The sequence below is a fragment of the Myripristis murdjan genome, chromosome 9 (assembly GCF_902150065.1).
Source record: "Myripristis murdjan chromosome 9, fMyrMur1.1, whole genome shotgun sequence".
Classification (NCBI taxonomy): Eukaryota; Metazoa; Chordata; class Actinopteri; order Holocentriformes; family Holocentridae; genus Myripristis; species Myripristis murdjan.
Genome location: NC_043988.1, coordinates 25,588,994 through 25,604,580, shown reverse-complemented (window position 1 = coordinate 25,604,580; position 15,587 = coordinate 25,588,994). Strand labels below are relative to the sequence as shown.

Here is a 15,587-nt window from a genome sequence, read left to right as displayed (position 1 = left end):
AAAGTCCACGGAGCCCCAGAGTCATGGACAGCAGCCAGTGAACATGTAAAACACTTGAATATTACGCTATGTTTATTCTTTATCCACATTTCCTTGTTTGTACCTGTGTGTTTTGCAGAGGGATGTGGTGACACGGGTCACAACTCAAGGTGGGTGGAGGTGTTCCACTGTTTGTTCTAGGCTGTAGTAGATTTACTGAAAATGTAGCTGAAACAACAAAACTATTAAACACAGAAAATGGAAAATCATGGGAGGACTAACAGTGTGGTAGTGTCATAGAGTGTGTGTTCAAAGATATGGAGAGGGACAGAGAGTGTGTGTTATACTGCTGAGGGAAAGCTTCAAGGGGTTAGGTTGATCAAACAAAAAAAAAAAGTCTTTAATATAGCCACAAGCAGCAGTTTGAGGGATCCATCAGCACAATGGAGAAGAATCAGAAATCTTATCTGATTTGTTTGGATGAAAGGACAAGCAGACATTAAACAGGCTGTCAAAACTTTTAAAACTGTTGTTAGACCACTGTCTCCTGTAAGAGAGTTAGATAACTAACACTGCAGTCTAATAATGAATAACCATATTAGCTCATTCACTTCCATTGTATCGATACCTTGACCATCATACACAGAACAATAATGCTCTGTCAATAATGGTCCTGTCATGTCATTTTGTGGACTCAAACTGCAGGAAAGACAGAGTGAAGCAGCATCTGTCTCTGAACCCCAAAACTCTCCCGGTCCTGTTTTCAAAACGCTCAAGATATGACGTCATCGTCTGATCAGTGGCCTCCCCCCTAAACCTTGTCATCAGACTGTCTTCAATGAGAAGCTACCAAAAACAACACCGTGTTTTTTTAGATGCTGGATATCACATGTGTCATCTGACTTAAAGAAGTTAAAAAAAAAAAACAGCAGCAGGATAGTTGAATGTTTTTGAACCAGTGGGCTGATGATTCAAATCTCACTTTGACCCATTTTCAAACTGCATTAGAGCTGAGATCCAATCTTGATCAGCACCTCCTCTGGTCATCTAAGTTATAAAATGGTTAACAATTTCAACAACTTTTTAAAATGTTTTAGTACATAATGTCTGCTTGTCCTCTCATCCAAAGAAATTAGATCAGATTTCTGATTCCTTTCCTTTAACTCGTTGTCAGGTGAACTGCACTGAGATGCCTCAAATTCCTGCTTGCAGGTACATTTTTATTTTATAAACTGCAGATAATTGAGCTTCTGTATGGTACAATTGTTCTTCCAACTCAGTGATTCTTCACTCATGACTCAGAGGTGCGTCCTTGCTGAAACTTAAATTTAGTCTGCAGGCTGATGACAGTGAGACTTTCCACATAAGTTAATTGCCTTTAGTCATTCTGTAACTTTAAATTGTTAGGAAAAGATTAATGGCCTCATAATAATAAAAAGACGATTTTGAGAAATAGGTTTCAGCATTTGTGTGTATTAGCTAATAACAAGGCCCACTCCCTGTATAGTTAATTTAGGAGTGATTTATTGATCGAGCTAACCTGTCACGATGGGTTGGACACAATATGACACATAAAGAGATTTATTCAAAACATTATTTATTGAAAATGGAGTATGTTTGCCAGATGATTATAAAGGCAGTGACAATAAATTATTATCTACAATCATAATATCCAACACACAAGTCTCTGGAAAACAATATAAAATACTCACAAATATTAACTTAACACAAAACAACTAAACCTCAGCTTTTCCTTTGAGAATCTATTGCATAGAAACCCTAAGAGAGATGAAAAGAACAAACCTCGAGTTTGATAAGGAGTCTAGCTTTGCAGTCGACAAGCAGTTCAGGAAAGCACAGACAAAAACACGTCCAAGTCATTTCCAATATAAAACCAACATTCAGAAAGTATACATGCTCGACCCAAATGCCCGGTGTTGGAAAGAGAAGTGCTCTGGGACTTTCATACAAAAATATGAGAACAGGTAAATCTGATCTCCTTTATCCTATAATCCTATAATCAGATACAGTTGTGTTGAATGGGAGTGGTTACACGTGTGTGTGTGTGTGTGTGTGTGTGTGTGTGTGTGTTGGGGGGATGAATCTGAACCAGCAGATAGTTTTGTGGTGTGAATGAAGATCTGGTACTATGGTTAAAAAAAAACAAAAAAACACCTCCCGAAGGCCCAAAATAACAAAATAAAGGATTTTTTTTTGCATTCAAACTAATTAATTCAGTATAACCTTATATATAGAAGACAAGTCTGCAGAACAGTCCTTGCACTACCTTCAAAAAAATGCCCTTTGGGGTGGTCAAGACATTCCTATGTGACCTGTTGTGAAACCTAAATGTCTATAATCTGTATGGAGTGGAGTGAGTGAGTGTCCCTTTGGGTTGAAAGTGCTACTGACCTATCGTCTCTATCCCTAAAAGACTTCATTTCATAAACCAGAATGAAGCAAACTGGGATGAGGCGGAAAGCGTAAATCTACTGTCTACGTCTGTCACAGGTGGCATTTCCCAACTTTGCAATCATTTTGTTTGCCCGGTTTTTGGTGACGATCCTCCTCCCGAGCTGGGTGAAAACACAGTGACTCGTTTATAAAAGAACAAAATATATTATAAAGACCCAGATGCCACATTAGTAGAAAGAGCTTAGACACAAGTTCTGGGTTTCTGTCCATATACAGCATCTTTACGGTATCAACACAGGAAAACGGACTCTAGTCGGAGTTGCTGCAGTTTGAGCACAAAAATACACAGCTGAGGTCCTTCTTGTGCGTCTCTGTAGGAGTGGGTCTTGCTGGCCTTGTTTTCAGAGCTCCATCAGTTTGGTCACTGGATTTAGATCAACGGGTACGCAGACTCAAAACAGAACCCAGAGTTTTGTTTCTGTTTACTCGTCAATGAAATTGTCTGTGTTTGATGTATTACACACTCTAGCTATGGGTATGTTCGTCAGACAGTGTCGTTTTTGCTCTCTGCAAGAGAAGTAGATCTTAAAAGTCCGGGTTGGCCTTCATTTTGCCTTCGATCCAGTCAATGTAGTGGGTGACGCGGGTGTAAACCCCAGGCTTGTCTTTCTGCCCGCAGCCGTCGCCCCAGCTGATGACGCCCATCAGAGTCATCCTGTTGTTGTTTTGACAGACCAGAGGACCGCCAGAGTCTCCCTGCATGTGAGGTGAAAGATGTGAAATGAGGAGAGAAAAGGAGAGACAGTGAGTCATGTGCTACCAAACAAACGGAAACTCCTCGATGTCCTCAGCAACACAGGGCCTTGCCACTAATAATTCATTGTGTTACAGCTCAGAGATCAGGCCCTCTCACCTTGCAGGCGTCATCCAGGCCCCGGGTGTCCCCTGCACACAGCATGTTGGTGGTAATCGTGCGTCCAGACAGGATATCTGGGACGCAGCGCTCCTGAGGCCACAGGCGGACATAACCTCTCTTAACTCGTTCTGAAAACTCTGCAGAAACTGTGGAGAGAGTGAGAGATTAAGTCAAAGTTCACTACGTCCACGACAGGTGATAAATGGATTGAGGCTGTGAAAGAGGGGCTGATTGGGAATGCTTGTGAAAAGGCTTTTTCGATAAATACTGCCCTCTGCTGGTCAGACAAATAAGTGCAATGAAACTGTTTGGGAAAGTTTGAAAAGCCTCAAAAAGTCTCATTGCAGTCTTAAAGAAAGGATGACTGAAATTTCTAAACTGGATTGCACTATAATATTTCAATTATCTGCATGAAGACACAGGCACTACACCCACACACTGATGAAAACTTTATGCTGACATCCATTAGCTGTATCCTATTTCAGTTTTTTCAGTGTGTGAAGCCTTTATTTTTTCAAGATTTTCATTCCACGCACACGGTGGTATGCATCTAATTCATTCATGAGAGCAGTGTTTTTTGCTTTTTGGCTTTTAAAACCAAGCTTACTATCTGCATCATGCCAAACTAAATAGTACTACTACATGTATAATGGGAATTCCACATAATCATCCATGCAAAATGAGAGAAAATGAGAGCCGAGTGTTGTTTACATTCTTTGTCTTTTCCATAGCCAGAGATCTCGCACTCGGTCCAGTCAGGCAGCTTGAGCCCTCGTTCAGGCAGACATGCGGGGAAAACCTCCGGAGAGTTCACTGCACAGATGCCAATGTCGGTCTTCAGCTTCAGCAGGGCTGCGAGTGGAAAGTAACCACAGGAAAGTCAGAATGACAGTAACAGAGAGATTATTTATTTAAGTTTTAACAAGATTTTACTGCACGGAGGTTCCCTGTCGCCACTGTTGTCTTCTGCAGGATTAGTAAATTATATGCATGACTGTTTCCTTAGATCAAATAACAACAATTATTGTTTCTTCACTTGTTCACTCACCTATGTCATTGTCGTATGTCTCGTTGTCGAATTTCTCATGGATCCAGTACTTCTCGACATTAAAAATCTGCTCACTGGTAGAGTTCTGTTTCCGAAATGTTCTTCCCAAGACTACCTGCAGCTTCCTCGCTTCATCCCTGAGACAGAAACAGGGTAAGATTGTAGGTATAGAATATATGGGAAACATGTTCATCTTTACTTGTGTGCATGTAAGTTGGTTGTGCTCCTACCTGTCCTCAAAACAGTGTGCAGCTGAGAGGACCCAACAGGAGTCGATGAGGATTCCTCCACATCGGTGAAAGTGGCGTCGGTAACGGGCCTGGTAAACATTGACGGCTGCCTGCCAGGGCTGCTCCGAGATGTCGCTCTCTCGGCCCCCAAACATACGGAAAGAAGGGCGATTCAGGGAGTTGTCTGTTCTTTGGCCACAGGTTCCTACAGAGGAGGACAAGGTACAAATAAAAAAAACAGAATTTACTGAACTGTACACACAATAAACAAAAAGGTGGAAGAAAAATATAGAGAGAAATTGTCCTGATTAAAATTTGAATATTCCTTACCTCTGTTATTGTTGTTTGTGGTGGGGCCACGAGGGCCAAGAGTGGTGATGATCGTTGGATGTCTCGCTGAAAACAACAAAAGCAACAATTATGGTTACGATGACTGCACATCACAGTCTGGAAGATTTTACTCACTTAATTTCAGACAGTCAGTCAGTCAGTCTTGGCAACAAAATGCAGAAAAAGTTAACCAAGAAATCAGGACACTCACCACATTTGGGTATATCACACAGCTCCCAGGTCAGCTGCATGTTCCTGTAGATGTGACACCATGGACCCACATCACCATCTGGGTTCCTTATGGATGAAGGGAAAAGGAAGCACATTGTAAGCTTGTGATGGATGAGCTTGCATGTGTGAGTAAGTGCATAAGTGAGCACTTGCGTGTGTGGGTCAATAATACATGTTGAATGCGCTGGTGCATGTACCTGCAGAAGCTATGGCCGCCCAGCCCCAGGTTCAGTGCATCAGCTCTCCATGCGTTGTAGAGTTTACGCTTGACAAGGGGGGAGTCCCACGGGAGGCAGCTAGCGCCGCTCTGAGTGACAGCTACTGTGCCTCTGTAAGACTGGCCAGAGCCCAGCTTGCACTCTTGGTACTTATCTGGACACACACACACAGAAACAGAGGTCTAAGCACTTATCCTATTCTGGTTTAAGAGTTATTAAATGAGATGTTTTCTAAAGCTTCACCTTCTGTACACTTGGGCAAGGAGCAGAACTCCCAGTTGACCTGGGTGCCTTTATAGACGTAACACCAGGGAGTGTCGTCTTTGTCGGGATTCCTGTGAGGGAGAGAAAAGGAGAAACAGGTAAATACAATCACCTTGTGTTCCATCCACTAAGAAGTTTCATCAAAGCTGGGCAGGTAGTGCTGCAGTTATGGCCTTTTAAAGCTGGTGATGTTGACCTTTAATTAATACGGTCACAAAACACCAGAGGAACATACATGTTAAAATCATCTTACAGTTAAATATGTTGACCTTTAATTATAGTGCCATTCTCCATATATTTGTCAAATACAGGAACACAGTTTGAAGATGCATCATCTGTCGAAGGTTTGTTTTGTTTGTCAATATGAGACCAGTAGTGTCTGCAATATCATCTAAGATGGCACAGTTTAATTGTGTGGGGATGAGAGTGTTTTGGCTAGTTTGTGTAATAAACTAAATAGATTGTGAGTGTACCGGCAGAAGTTGTGATTGCCCAGTCCAAGGCTGCTGGCATCCGGTCTTTTGGCTGTAAACCTCCTTCCTCTCAGAGTCGTGGAGTTCCAGTTGATGCATTCAGCTCCTGAATGGCTGATACTCCATGTGCCGCGGTAGCCTGCCCCCTGTCCCACGACACACTTCTCCCTGGTGTCTGTGAGGACAGAGATGAGTTGTTGTTTAGCAACATGATACACTTTCAGTCATTTATGTATGACACTGATATCACTCACAGTTGTTGTCCAAACAGCTGTGTCTGGAGTCTAGTCTAGTATAATGTTTCATATTTATTATGGAGAAAAAAAATGTTATTTAACCATGGAGAACATGTATGTTATGAAACTAATGTTACATGAATGTACAGCTAGGGTTTAAATCAAATTAATGTATTACGAATAACACTTAAAACTCGTCAGGGTGTGTTTTGTCCTGATGGCAGTTACGTACATGGTATTTTTTTCTATTTGTGGTTTCAACCACTGAACTATGATGATCATAAATGAAATCACATTTATTGAGTCTGGCTTGTCTCCGCTCATTACTCGTGAGCTGAAATCACTTGGCTGTGAGCATTGGGTCAGCATAATTATTGTGTTGAGTGGGTGGGGTGTTCAAAAAGCCTCAAGAGATCGTCCGCAGAAACAAAAACATTCAAAACCCTGGATTTATTTCCATGTTTTATGATCCTTTCTTTCTTTCCCCTCCTCAAAACCGCAGGTTCATGACACCTATGAATCACACAGTGAGTCTATTGCCCTATCTAGAGTCACTAACAACAAATTTTAATCAGTGTCGCGGTGTCGTGTCACTATTCACACCGCTGTGCAGATGGCTGGATGTCTTTTACTTTAGAGTCAATCGTGTACAAATTAAACACAGGACAGAACAAATCCCAGCAGTCTGTAAAATGACTAAATGACACTTTTAAGAGTTTGCCGAGTACTTACTGATCTCACACTGACTCCCGGTGAAGCCTGGCGGACACTGGCAGATGAAGTCTGAGGTGTAGACAGCCTCCTTACAGGTCCCTCCATTGTAGCATCGAGACTGGTAGCAATCTGGAGGCAGCAGACAGCAAGTTAAATATTCTGTGAATTTGTTCACTAGTTCAGCACAAATGATAATCCTAGTAATCAGAATCAAAATGAGATTCATTAGCCAAGACAAGTTTGCAACATAAAAAGAGTTTGACTTAGAGCACATTTCACATGAAAACAACACAAAATCATACATAAACAGCAGTATAGCTTAAAATGCAGAGTAGAAATTGATTATAAAATCAGCTCATGCCACTCTGCTTTGTTTCTCAGCAATTGCAACATCATCAGCAATCCTTTTTTTTTTTTTTTTTTTAATTTCTAACAAATTTTTTACAGGCTAACGGTCAAACTATTAGCACCCTCTCACTTCTAGAGGTATGAGCTCACAGGCCACGCAGACTGACATGTGGTTGTAATTTGTCTAAGGGAGGGGCATTTATGCCTCACAGAGTTCGTCAGTGGGGGTGAAAGTGCGTACAAGAGCTGGTCTGGCACGAGTATTTAAAACAATCTCAGACTAAACTACTCCCACGCCAAAACACAGAGATCCAGCGGCTCTCTCTAATTTGACGTGCTAAAAGAATGGGGATTGGGACGCATGAATAAAACAAGGGCAACACTGCATTACATCTCCATCATAACAAGACATCCAGTCTCATAATCAGTGTGCAAAAATATTGTTTTTCACAAAAGTGGAAAAAACAAATCTGCCAGTGGGATGAGATAACCCCATTTGTTTCCAAAGCAGCTTCACGTGATTCAGGAATAAGCTGGAACACAGTAGAATAACACAAATCAGTGCATTAGAAAGAAGAAAATTGTGGAAACAAGGGATTATCGCATCCCACTGGCAGATTTTTGCACTTGATCTAAGAGAAACAAAATTTTAAGAATGAATATGAGAGCAGGTAGTAATTTAATCGGGGTAGGCAGGCAGATGAACAGAGGAGAAGGACATGTAAGACAGAAAACTGAAAGCAGACAGCGGACAGACGAGGCAGGTTAGCCGTCGTGTAAATGTGTGTGTGCGTCTCTGCCTCACTCACTGATGACAGGCACATCATGACAGCGCACACGTCCTCTTAACGCACAACGGCAGTACTCCACACGCTGTCCCTTCCATCGCAGCCATGTGTCCCCATAACTATGCACTGCGGATGTCTCGCTATCCACACAACGCACTGATAGAGAACACACACACACACACACACACAGGATAGAGAGAAAAGTAAAGAAACAGGGAGATGCACACAAATATAATCAGTATTACATGTAAAAGAGGTAACAAGCATGGACGTAATGAATACCAAAAAAAATAAATTAATTAAAAGAAAACAGGTAAACAGACACATGAGGGGCAACAGACAAGAGACAGAATCAAAGTATGATGATCATGATCATGATGGTGACATTAGTGAGGACAAACAAAAGAGTGACGGGGCTCACAGGAGGTGTCAACAGAGGGTGAAGGCTTGTCGACATGAATAATCAGTAAGGTCCGTCTAGCTGGCTGCCGCTGAGGCTCACCTCTGTAAAAACGAGTCCCTCTCTTAGAGCGAAGGAGTTCAACCTGGAGGAGAGAGAAAAAAAAAACATTTAGTTTGCAGGATGTCTCGCAGCCAATGAACACCAGTGGACAGCGACGAATGAATGCTGAGAATGAGTGATATTGTTATTGTCGTTAGGGTTTGGAAAGTACAGGCCAAGAGCCAAGAGGTGTATGCTCGAGCTAATAATGTGGCAGTCTTAGGGCGTTTTCACACTTTCAGGCGCTAAAGTGAACTCAGACCGATTAGTCGGCATTTTTTGTGCATTTGTAAACTCAGAAATGGCAAATTGTTTGGTCAGAGGAGGAGACGTCTGCACTTATTGAAATATCTATAAAATATAAACAGTAAATGGATTGAGACTTCATTAGAGCTCAAGTGCACCTCCTTCTATAGGTCCTCATTCAGGTCCACTTAAAGAGGACTGAGTTTGGTTCATGTAAAAGGAACTAAATGTGAAAACGCCCTTGGTGGAGTGGAGGTAGTACTTACATTGTCCGCTAGGCTGCAGCAGAGAGCAGACAGGAGTATTAACAGTCCAAACGTTCCCGTCATGGCTGGACTTTAAATTTGCTGGAAATGGAACAAAAAATATGGGGGTCAAATGAGTCAAATGGCCTGAGGCAAAGAACATGTGCATGAATGATTCCTTGCACAAAACCAAATCAAAGAAGAGATTTACAGAAACAGTTCGTCCAAAATACCAAAAAAGAAAAAAAAAAAAAAAGTTTTCTGACTTCCCATTTGTGCAATCTGTCCATCCAGATGCTTGTGTGATTTGGTGAGGTTTCCAGTCTGCTGCAGTCTTTCCTACTTTCCTTCACCCCAATAAAGTGAATCATGGGTGGATAATCATTTGTGGAGCTCAAACTGCCCAAAGTCTACATGTGAAAAACTCAACAGGATCAAAGAGCCCTTAGGATCAAAGAGTTACAGCGGGAACTATTTTCTGCCAAAGAACACAGGCCAATTGTATCTCAGCGTCTCCAAACTGCCTGTGTTCTTCAGCAGGGAATCGGCCGTCACAGCTGTGGATCACGTTGGGTATCCCCGTCATTGTTATTGGAGAGAGCTATTGTTGAGTTTTTCACATGTAACTTTTTGATGGTTTGAGCTCCATAAATAAATACCCATCTAGCCCCATTGTTCTGGGATGAGGTGGTTGCAAAGAAGACCGCAGAAAACTGGAGACCTCACCAAATCATACACAAAGTATCTGGATGGATAAACTGTACTAGAAATAATATATTTTCTGTGCTCTTGGTGAACTGCTCCTTTAATGTATGTACTGTCATCAGTGGAGATCTCCTATTGTAAACCTGTCATCAATAACAAGCTGACAAGGAAAAGAATGGCGGGGTGAAAAAAGGTCAATGCTGGACACATCATATGCTTGTCCTGACTTTCTGATGTTTCTGTGTTTAGCTTCCTTCCCGTATGTAACACTTCCTTTGGGCAGGAGAGACAACTGGAGAGGAAAGGGTGGGTAAGGTGGGGTGAATACGGGAAATGGGAGTCATTTTTACTTCCTTGAAGTTGTGTTGGTTTCCTGTATGCCATGTACAATCAGACAGGAAGTTATAATAGGCATGTTATGACCTGACTTGATAGGATCATTCAGAAGAGTGAGTGAGTTCAACAAGTTCACATTTATGTTTGAGGGATCTCCTCACTCTTCTTCTCCTCAGAACCGCTTCCTGGACTCATTTTCACTTTCCACCTACAAAAGTCAAAACTTCACCTCTTTATATATAAAATACTATATGCCCAAAGCATTTATCATAATTTCTGCAGCTCTCCTCCAGGGGAACAAACAGGAAGCAAGTCATCTTGACTTTGCTATTTCAAAAATGAAGCACTGACCACCACATCAAACAGAGGCCACAGCCTGGACAACCCCCATGCAACGACCGCAGCACGCAGAAACTTTCTGCACCATCTTGACAGCATGCCCTCTTTGACAGAGCCAAGCAGCAGATGCAGCTGGATAAAATGACTCAGTTTTTTTTTTTTTTTTTTTTTTTTAAGGAAAGTGATGGAAAACAGGGCAAAACCTCAGACAACAAAGGGCAATCAGACTCATCTGTCCTTTCTTTAAACACTAGGAAAGACTTTGTCTTTATCCAACATACTCCTCTTCTGTGTTTAAAATAGTATGTAGGGTAAAGCTGAAGAAAGTACAGCTGAAGATAGTGCCTGTTGCTCCTCAGCCCAGTGTGAGTAAACATGAGTCACAGAGGAAGGATGGGGGGGGATGGAGGAGGGAAAATTGGTAGACAGAAGAAGGAACACTTAAAGGGAAAATGGGAGACAAAAAGAAAGTTGAACACAAAGAGAACTATAAAATATGAGTGACCTCAGAGTAATATTAAGACGTGACTTAAAAGTCTAATAAGGGCCTTTTTTATAGTGACATGTTCCACACCAGGGCACATCTGCAAACACACTTGCACTGGCACTTCATTCACAGCGTAGGTGTAGTTTCACACACGGTTCAACTGGCTCTTCACTGACTCATCTTCTGTGGTTGACTGATCTGACAACAGTGTAGTGTTTTGATACCATGTTGGCAGCCTCACACACCCACACACACACACACCATTTAGGAACACAGAGCTAATCATCTCTCCTATAGACAAAGATTCTCTGTTTACTCTATCTATTGTTACAAGGACAAAGACTCCGTGGCAGGATTTCAGTTTGGAAACGCACAGATCCACGCCTACACACACACACACATACACTCACCATTAAGAGGACAGGTCCCTTGAAAGCCAGCCTTGTGTAAACCAGATGAAAACCCCTGTTACTCGTCGCTTTTCACCCCCTAAATGAACCTCATTGGCAGGACGTCAATAGCAGGCGCTGCTCTGTCTCGTTTCCTTTTTTGTTTCCTTTGTGCAGCTGTGTTGCTCTGTTCAGTCGCCCCTCTCTCCACCCATGTCAGCTAAAAACATGTGTTTCCTGCTAACGTACTGCCTGTACTGCATACAGTCCGCTTTGCAACCATGCACATATCAACACACAAACACACCATCACACGTTAACATATGCGCATCCCACCCACTTTAAAGTCTGTGGTATCTGTCATGAAGAGGCCCTGCTTGGGCGCCACCAACACCGCAGGATCATCAACTGCTCTTTTGACAATCCCACAATCCTGTTAGCCGGAGTTTTAGCTGCCTTTGCGGTCTTGCTTATAACACTTCATGCATACACACACACACACACAAACACATAAAGTAAATGCACAGAGAAAAATCCTGGAAAAAAGACTAATTTCCCGGGTGCGAAGCAATATTCTTGGATAGTCAACTGCTCTTTAATTTTATGTGGCAATCAGCTGAACTAATTTCCTTGAGGGGATTAACATATTTTGTCTGTCTTTCCCAGTGGGTTAATAATTGTTTTTGACTAGAAGATGAAGAACGTGTATGACCAAGTATATTGCCTAAGGAGCTGAAGTGATTGTGGCTCTCCTAGTAGGTCAAATATGAATGGAACAAATGAAAACAGCATTGAAGTGGGACTTAAGCCAGTGCCAGACAGTGAGTCAGCAGTAGTACTTCATGACGGCAATGTTAAGATGCACCACATTAGTGGAGCACACACATACAAACAGATAAGACAGGCGGATACACACAAACACGCACACATGCACAACCACTCAGTTAGATTAATGTCCAAAGCTAATATTAAGGGGTAAGTTATTCACTTCCTATCAGCGTGTTGTCATGCAGTTACAGTATATTTGAAGGAACTGGGATTTGCAACTCTGACCACAATTTTCAACACTAGCGGTGAGTTCACTGGCCCATTAGCGAGGCTGTGTGATGATGATGGTGTGCTGAGTTTGTAAAGGTTGGTGGTGAGACATTCCTGTCTTCCAGTAACGTGGTCAAAGTGCCGGGTCAGGTGTCAGTGTTTATGGGACACTAAATAAAGAAAAGCCCATAATGTGAAGAATGGCTGGCATACTTGACTTCCACGTGGCATCAAATGGCTGCGCTGGCACTGACTATGGCTTTGCATATGCCTGTGAAGTCTGAATTATGGTGCACAATAAGCTGTAAAGTTTCTCTGTGTTTACTTTCCTGGCTCTCGCCACTCTGACTGTCACGGGAATTGATAAAGTCCTTGAAGTGGGTGGACTACCCGCGTTTTTTTAGAAAAAGACACTACCCAGGAGAGGAACTGGCAGAGGAAACACCTTTACAATGTTTAGTGGACCATTCTTAACGTCTAATTTACTTTGGCGGCAGAGTTATTCTCTTAACAGTATTTCTAAGAAAGCCCAACACTGGTGGGTTTGACATGTAAACATTGTTCTCATTCTCCTCTCACGCCAGGATTTCTGGTAGAACAATTAAACATCATAACATGCACCCATTTTGAACTTATCTGACCCACCGGGACCCCTAAAGTTCAACTACAATAGTTATTTACCCTTGAAGCTGAAGCGTAGCTATTGTACGCTTTGTGTGCATGTGATATATTTGCCTCAGGTTGTTATGAGATGTCATGTAAGTATGGTAAGCCCCTTGGTGGGAAATACTCATTCCTTACTGAGGGTTTTCAAGTCAAGGTTCATTAAACCTGGTGTGATCTGGCTCTATAATATCCTGCAGAACAGAGAGCTGCATTGTAGCCTTTCAGCTTCATGCTACAGACAAAAAAGCTCAGCTCTCTTTGACAGGGAGGTTAATTGTAGCTGCAGAAAGAACCACAGACTGAGAGGGGTGAAAAAAATGCAGGGCAAGGAGCAGGTGATGACATTGGAAATGAGTGGTATTAGCAGAGCAGATGATGGAAAATTGGGTAAATACATGGAAAGAGATGAAAGCAATGTCAGGGCAAAGTGAATAGAGGGCAAGAAAGAAAGAGAGAAAGGGGAGAAGGGAGGAGGGTGAAGAACCCAAATCCCAGAGGTCAGCAGAAAGGCAGTGAGTAGTGCTGTCTTTCATGCAAAAACAGTTGAGTCATCCCATCTTCCAGGGCTGCACAGACACAGATGGCGATGCAGATGCAGACGGAGTCATAAATGGGACCTTCAAGCGGTGCCGGTGGCCATTAGATGAACATACAGCTGCCTTGTTCAAGTCAGATAGGCGAGAGCCAGAGGATGATCAAGATGATTTATTTAGATGGAAATGTGAACCGCCAAAAAAATGAGCTGTTTATTCTCTAGAAATCTGACATCACCCTCTCTGACCATTGTTAACAGGCTGACCCAGCACTATCCACTCTCTGACCCACAATGACTTGGAGCTTAAAGGCCTGATCTGCTGTTCTCATGACTCACAGGAATCAGTCTTTAAGCGCTTGGTGCGAGGCTCGCAAACCCTACAGAACACACTGTGAAGAATGCAGCTTGTTAATACAAATCGCTTAGTTTCAGCATGCAAAGACGCAACAGTGCAACGTATGAGTGTGATGGAGAACTTCAGCCCTGACAGATGCTAGGGAGGGGAATTCCCAAGGCGTGACCTCAGACATAAATCCACCCTCTCCCACCGATAAGAGCCTGCAGGTTAATGATCCCATGCAGGGTTAGTCATACACCAGCTCATATGTTCACACAACACACATACTGGGAATCGGAGTATCACGGGAGGGTTATATACACACTGAACTAGGAGGAGTACAATATCAACATGTTCTCCCAATTATCTCATTGGAGAAACATCCAAAAGAATGCACAGTTGTATTTTGTTGCATAGAGATTTGCAACAATCTCACTCTATCATATCTACGGACTGAGAGGAGGGTGAGGATGACGGCAGCGTGCGAGATATGGTGGGAACTCTGGGGCATACTGAACAGAACAGGTGGCAATAGATGGGGAGATGCAAAGAAAGGAACGTCAGAGTCAGAGGACAGGTGAGAGAGAGAGAGAGAGTAAGAGAATACCAAATGAATGAGAAAGCACTGCGTAATCCAGAATGACACACACTTTGACCTACTGATGCAGGTGATGTTAAACCAGTAGAGCTGGTCAGTATGGACAGAGTTATAACATGATAATCATAAGAAATTACTGCTGTATCGTTATAGATATCACCCAACATGTAAAATCACATGTCAAACACTTAACAATTTTAAATTGTGTCTTGTTGCTTTTAATGTCTCTGTAAAGCACTTTGAATTACCTTGTGTTGAATTGTGCTATACAAATAAACTTGCCTTGCCTTGCCTAAATTAATGTTCATAGGACTGAGCTGCATGGTGATATAAAGTATCATAAAACTGTAATAACTTGTTCCAGATTACATTATGTTAAGAGATTTTAAGAGGTATTTACTGTTTCATCATTAAATGAGACAATTCAACTGTCTATAATAATAATAATTCCATCCCAATATACCATCACCACATATGATTCTTATTGGACGACAATGAAATGATAATGTTAAAATGTTGCCCAGCCATAGATTTCAAGTTGCATTCATTCAGTCCAATGCACTTGTTTGCTTCGTTAAATCAACTCCCAGAATAGTTTTCTTTTGGTGGCATAACAGAAATGTAATTAAAAGCCAATATTAGCCAAGCAATCTCTGGTATTTTGCCACTCTGGCATCACCTAAGCCTATTACGAATTCCACATCCCCAAAGTCATAATCCCGATGTAGACTAGGCTACTTATCTGATGGCACGATTCAGACTGAAACAACACGGCCAGAAGCTGTCACATGAAAAAGAAAGAAAACAGACGGCAGCTGAACATCCCAGATCTACATGTCCAGGATAAACTGCACGGATCCTGGATGGATAAAAAAGAAAGAAGTCAAACAAGTTCTTACCGAATGCTTTCGGTTTGGATGCGGTCGCGGCTCAGTATCCCTGGAGTGGCACAGTCGGTGTTGTTGGGATTTATC

The 15,587-nt window shown here is 42.2% G+C and overlaps 1 protein-coding gene across 3 annotated transcripts; it reads right to left on the bottom strand.

Annotated features, from left to right (window-relative positions):
- Positions 1–1,600: 1,600 nt before the first annotated feature.
- plat (plasminogen activator, tissue) lies at positions 1,601–15,587 on the bottom strand. Of its 3 annotated transcripts, none has more exons than XM_030061037.1 (15): positions 15,513–15,587; positions 9,205–9,285; positions 8,612–8,735; positions 8,212–8,346; positions 7,073–7,183; positions 6,105–6,279; positions 5,611–5,702; positions 5,347–5,521; positions 5,130–5,215; positions 4,919–4,984; positions 4,589–4,793; positions 4,359–4,495; positions 4,022–4,162; positions 3,308–3,456; positions 1,601–3,150 (listed from the first exon to the last, which is right to left on the bottom strand). In XM_030061037.1, the coding sequence occupies exons 2-15, from the start codon at positions 9,265–9,267 to the stop codon at positions 2,980–2,982; spliced, it is 1,830 nt and encodes a 609-aa protein (XP_029916897.1). In that variant the 5' UTR covers positions 9,268–9,285; positions 15,513–15,587; the 3' UTR covers positions 1,601–2,979. The 3 variants fall into 3 exon arrangements, with proteins under 3 accessions (XP_029916897.1, XP_029916899.1, XP_029916898.1); XM_030061039.1 differs by having other exon boundaries at positions 8,693–8,735; XM_030061038.1 differs by lacking the exon at positions 15,513–15,587 and adding an exon at positions 11,461–11,759.

Bases quoted from the DNA above. Each gene is read 5' to 3' on its own strand.
- plat (XM_030061037.1), bottom strand. From the start codon at position 9,267: ATGACGGGAACGTTTGGACTGTTAATACTCCTGTCTGCTCTCTGCTGC. The intron at 8,736-9,204 runs GTAAGTACTACC...TCTCTCCTCCAG, and splicing joins GCTGCAGCCTAGCGGACAAT to GTTGAACTCCTTCGCTCTAA. The intron at 4,985-5,129 runs GTGAGTGTCCTG...TGTTGTTTTCAG, and splicing joins GTGTGATATACCCAAATGTG to CGAGACATCCAACGATCATC.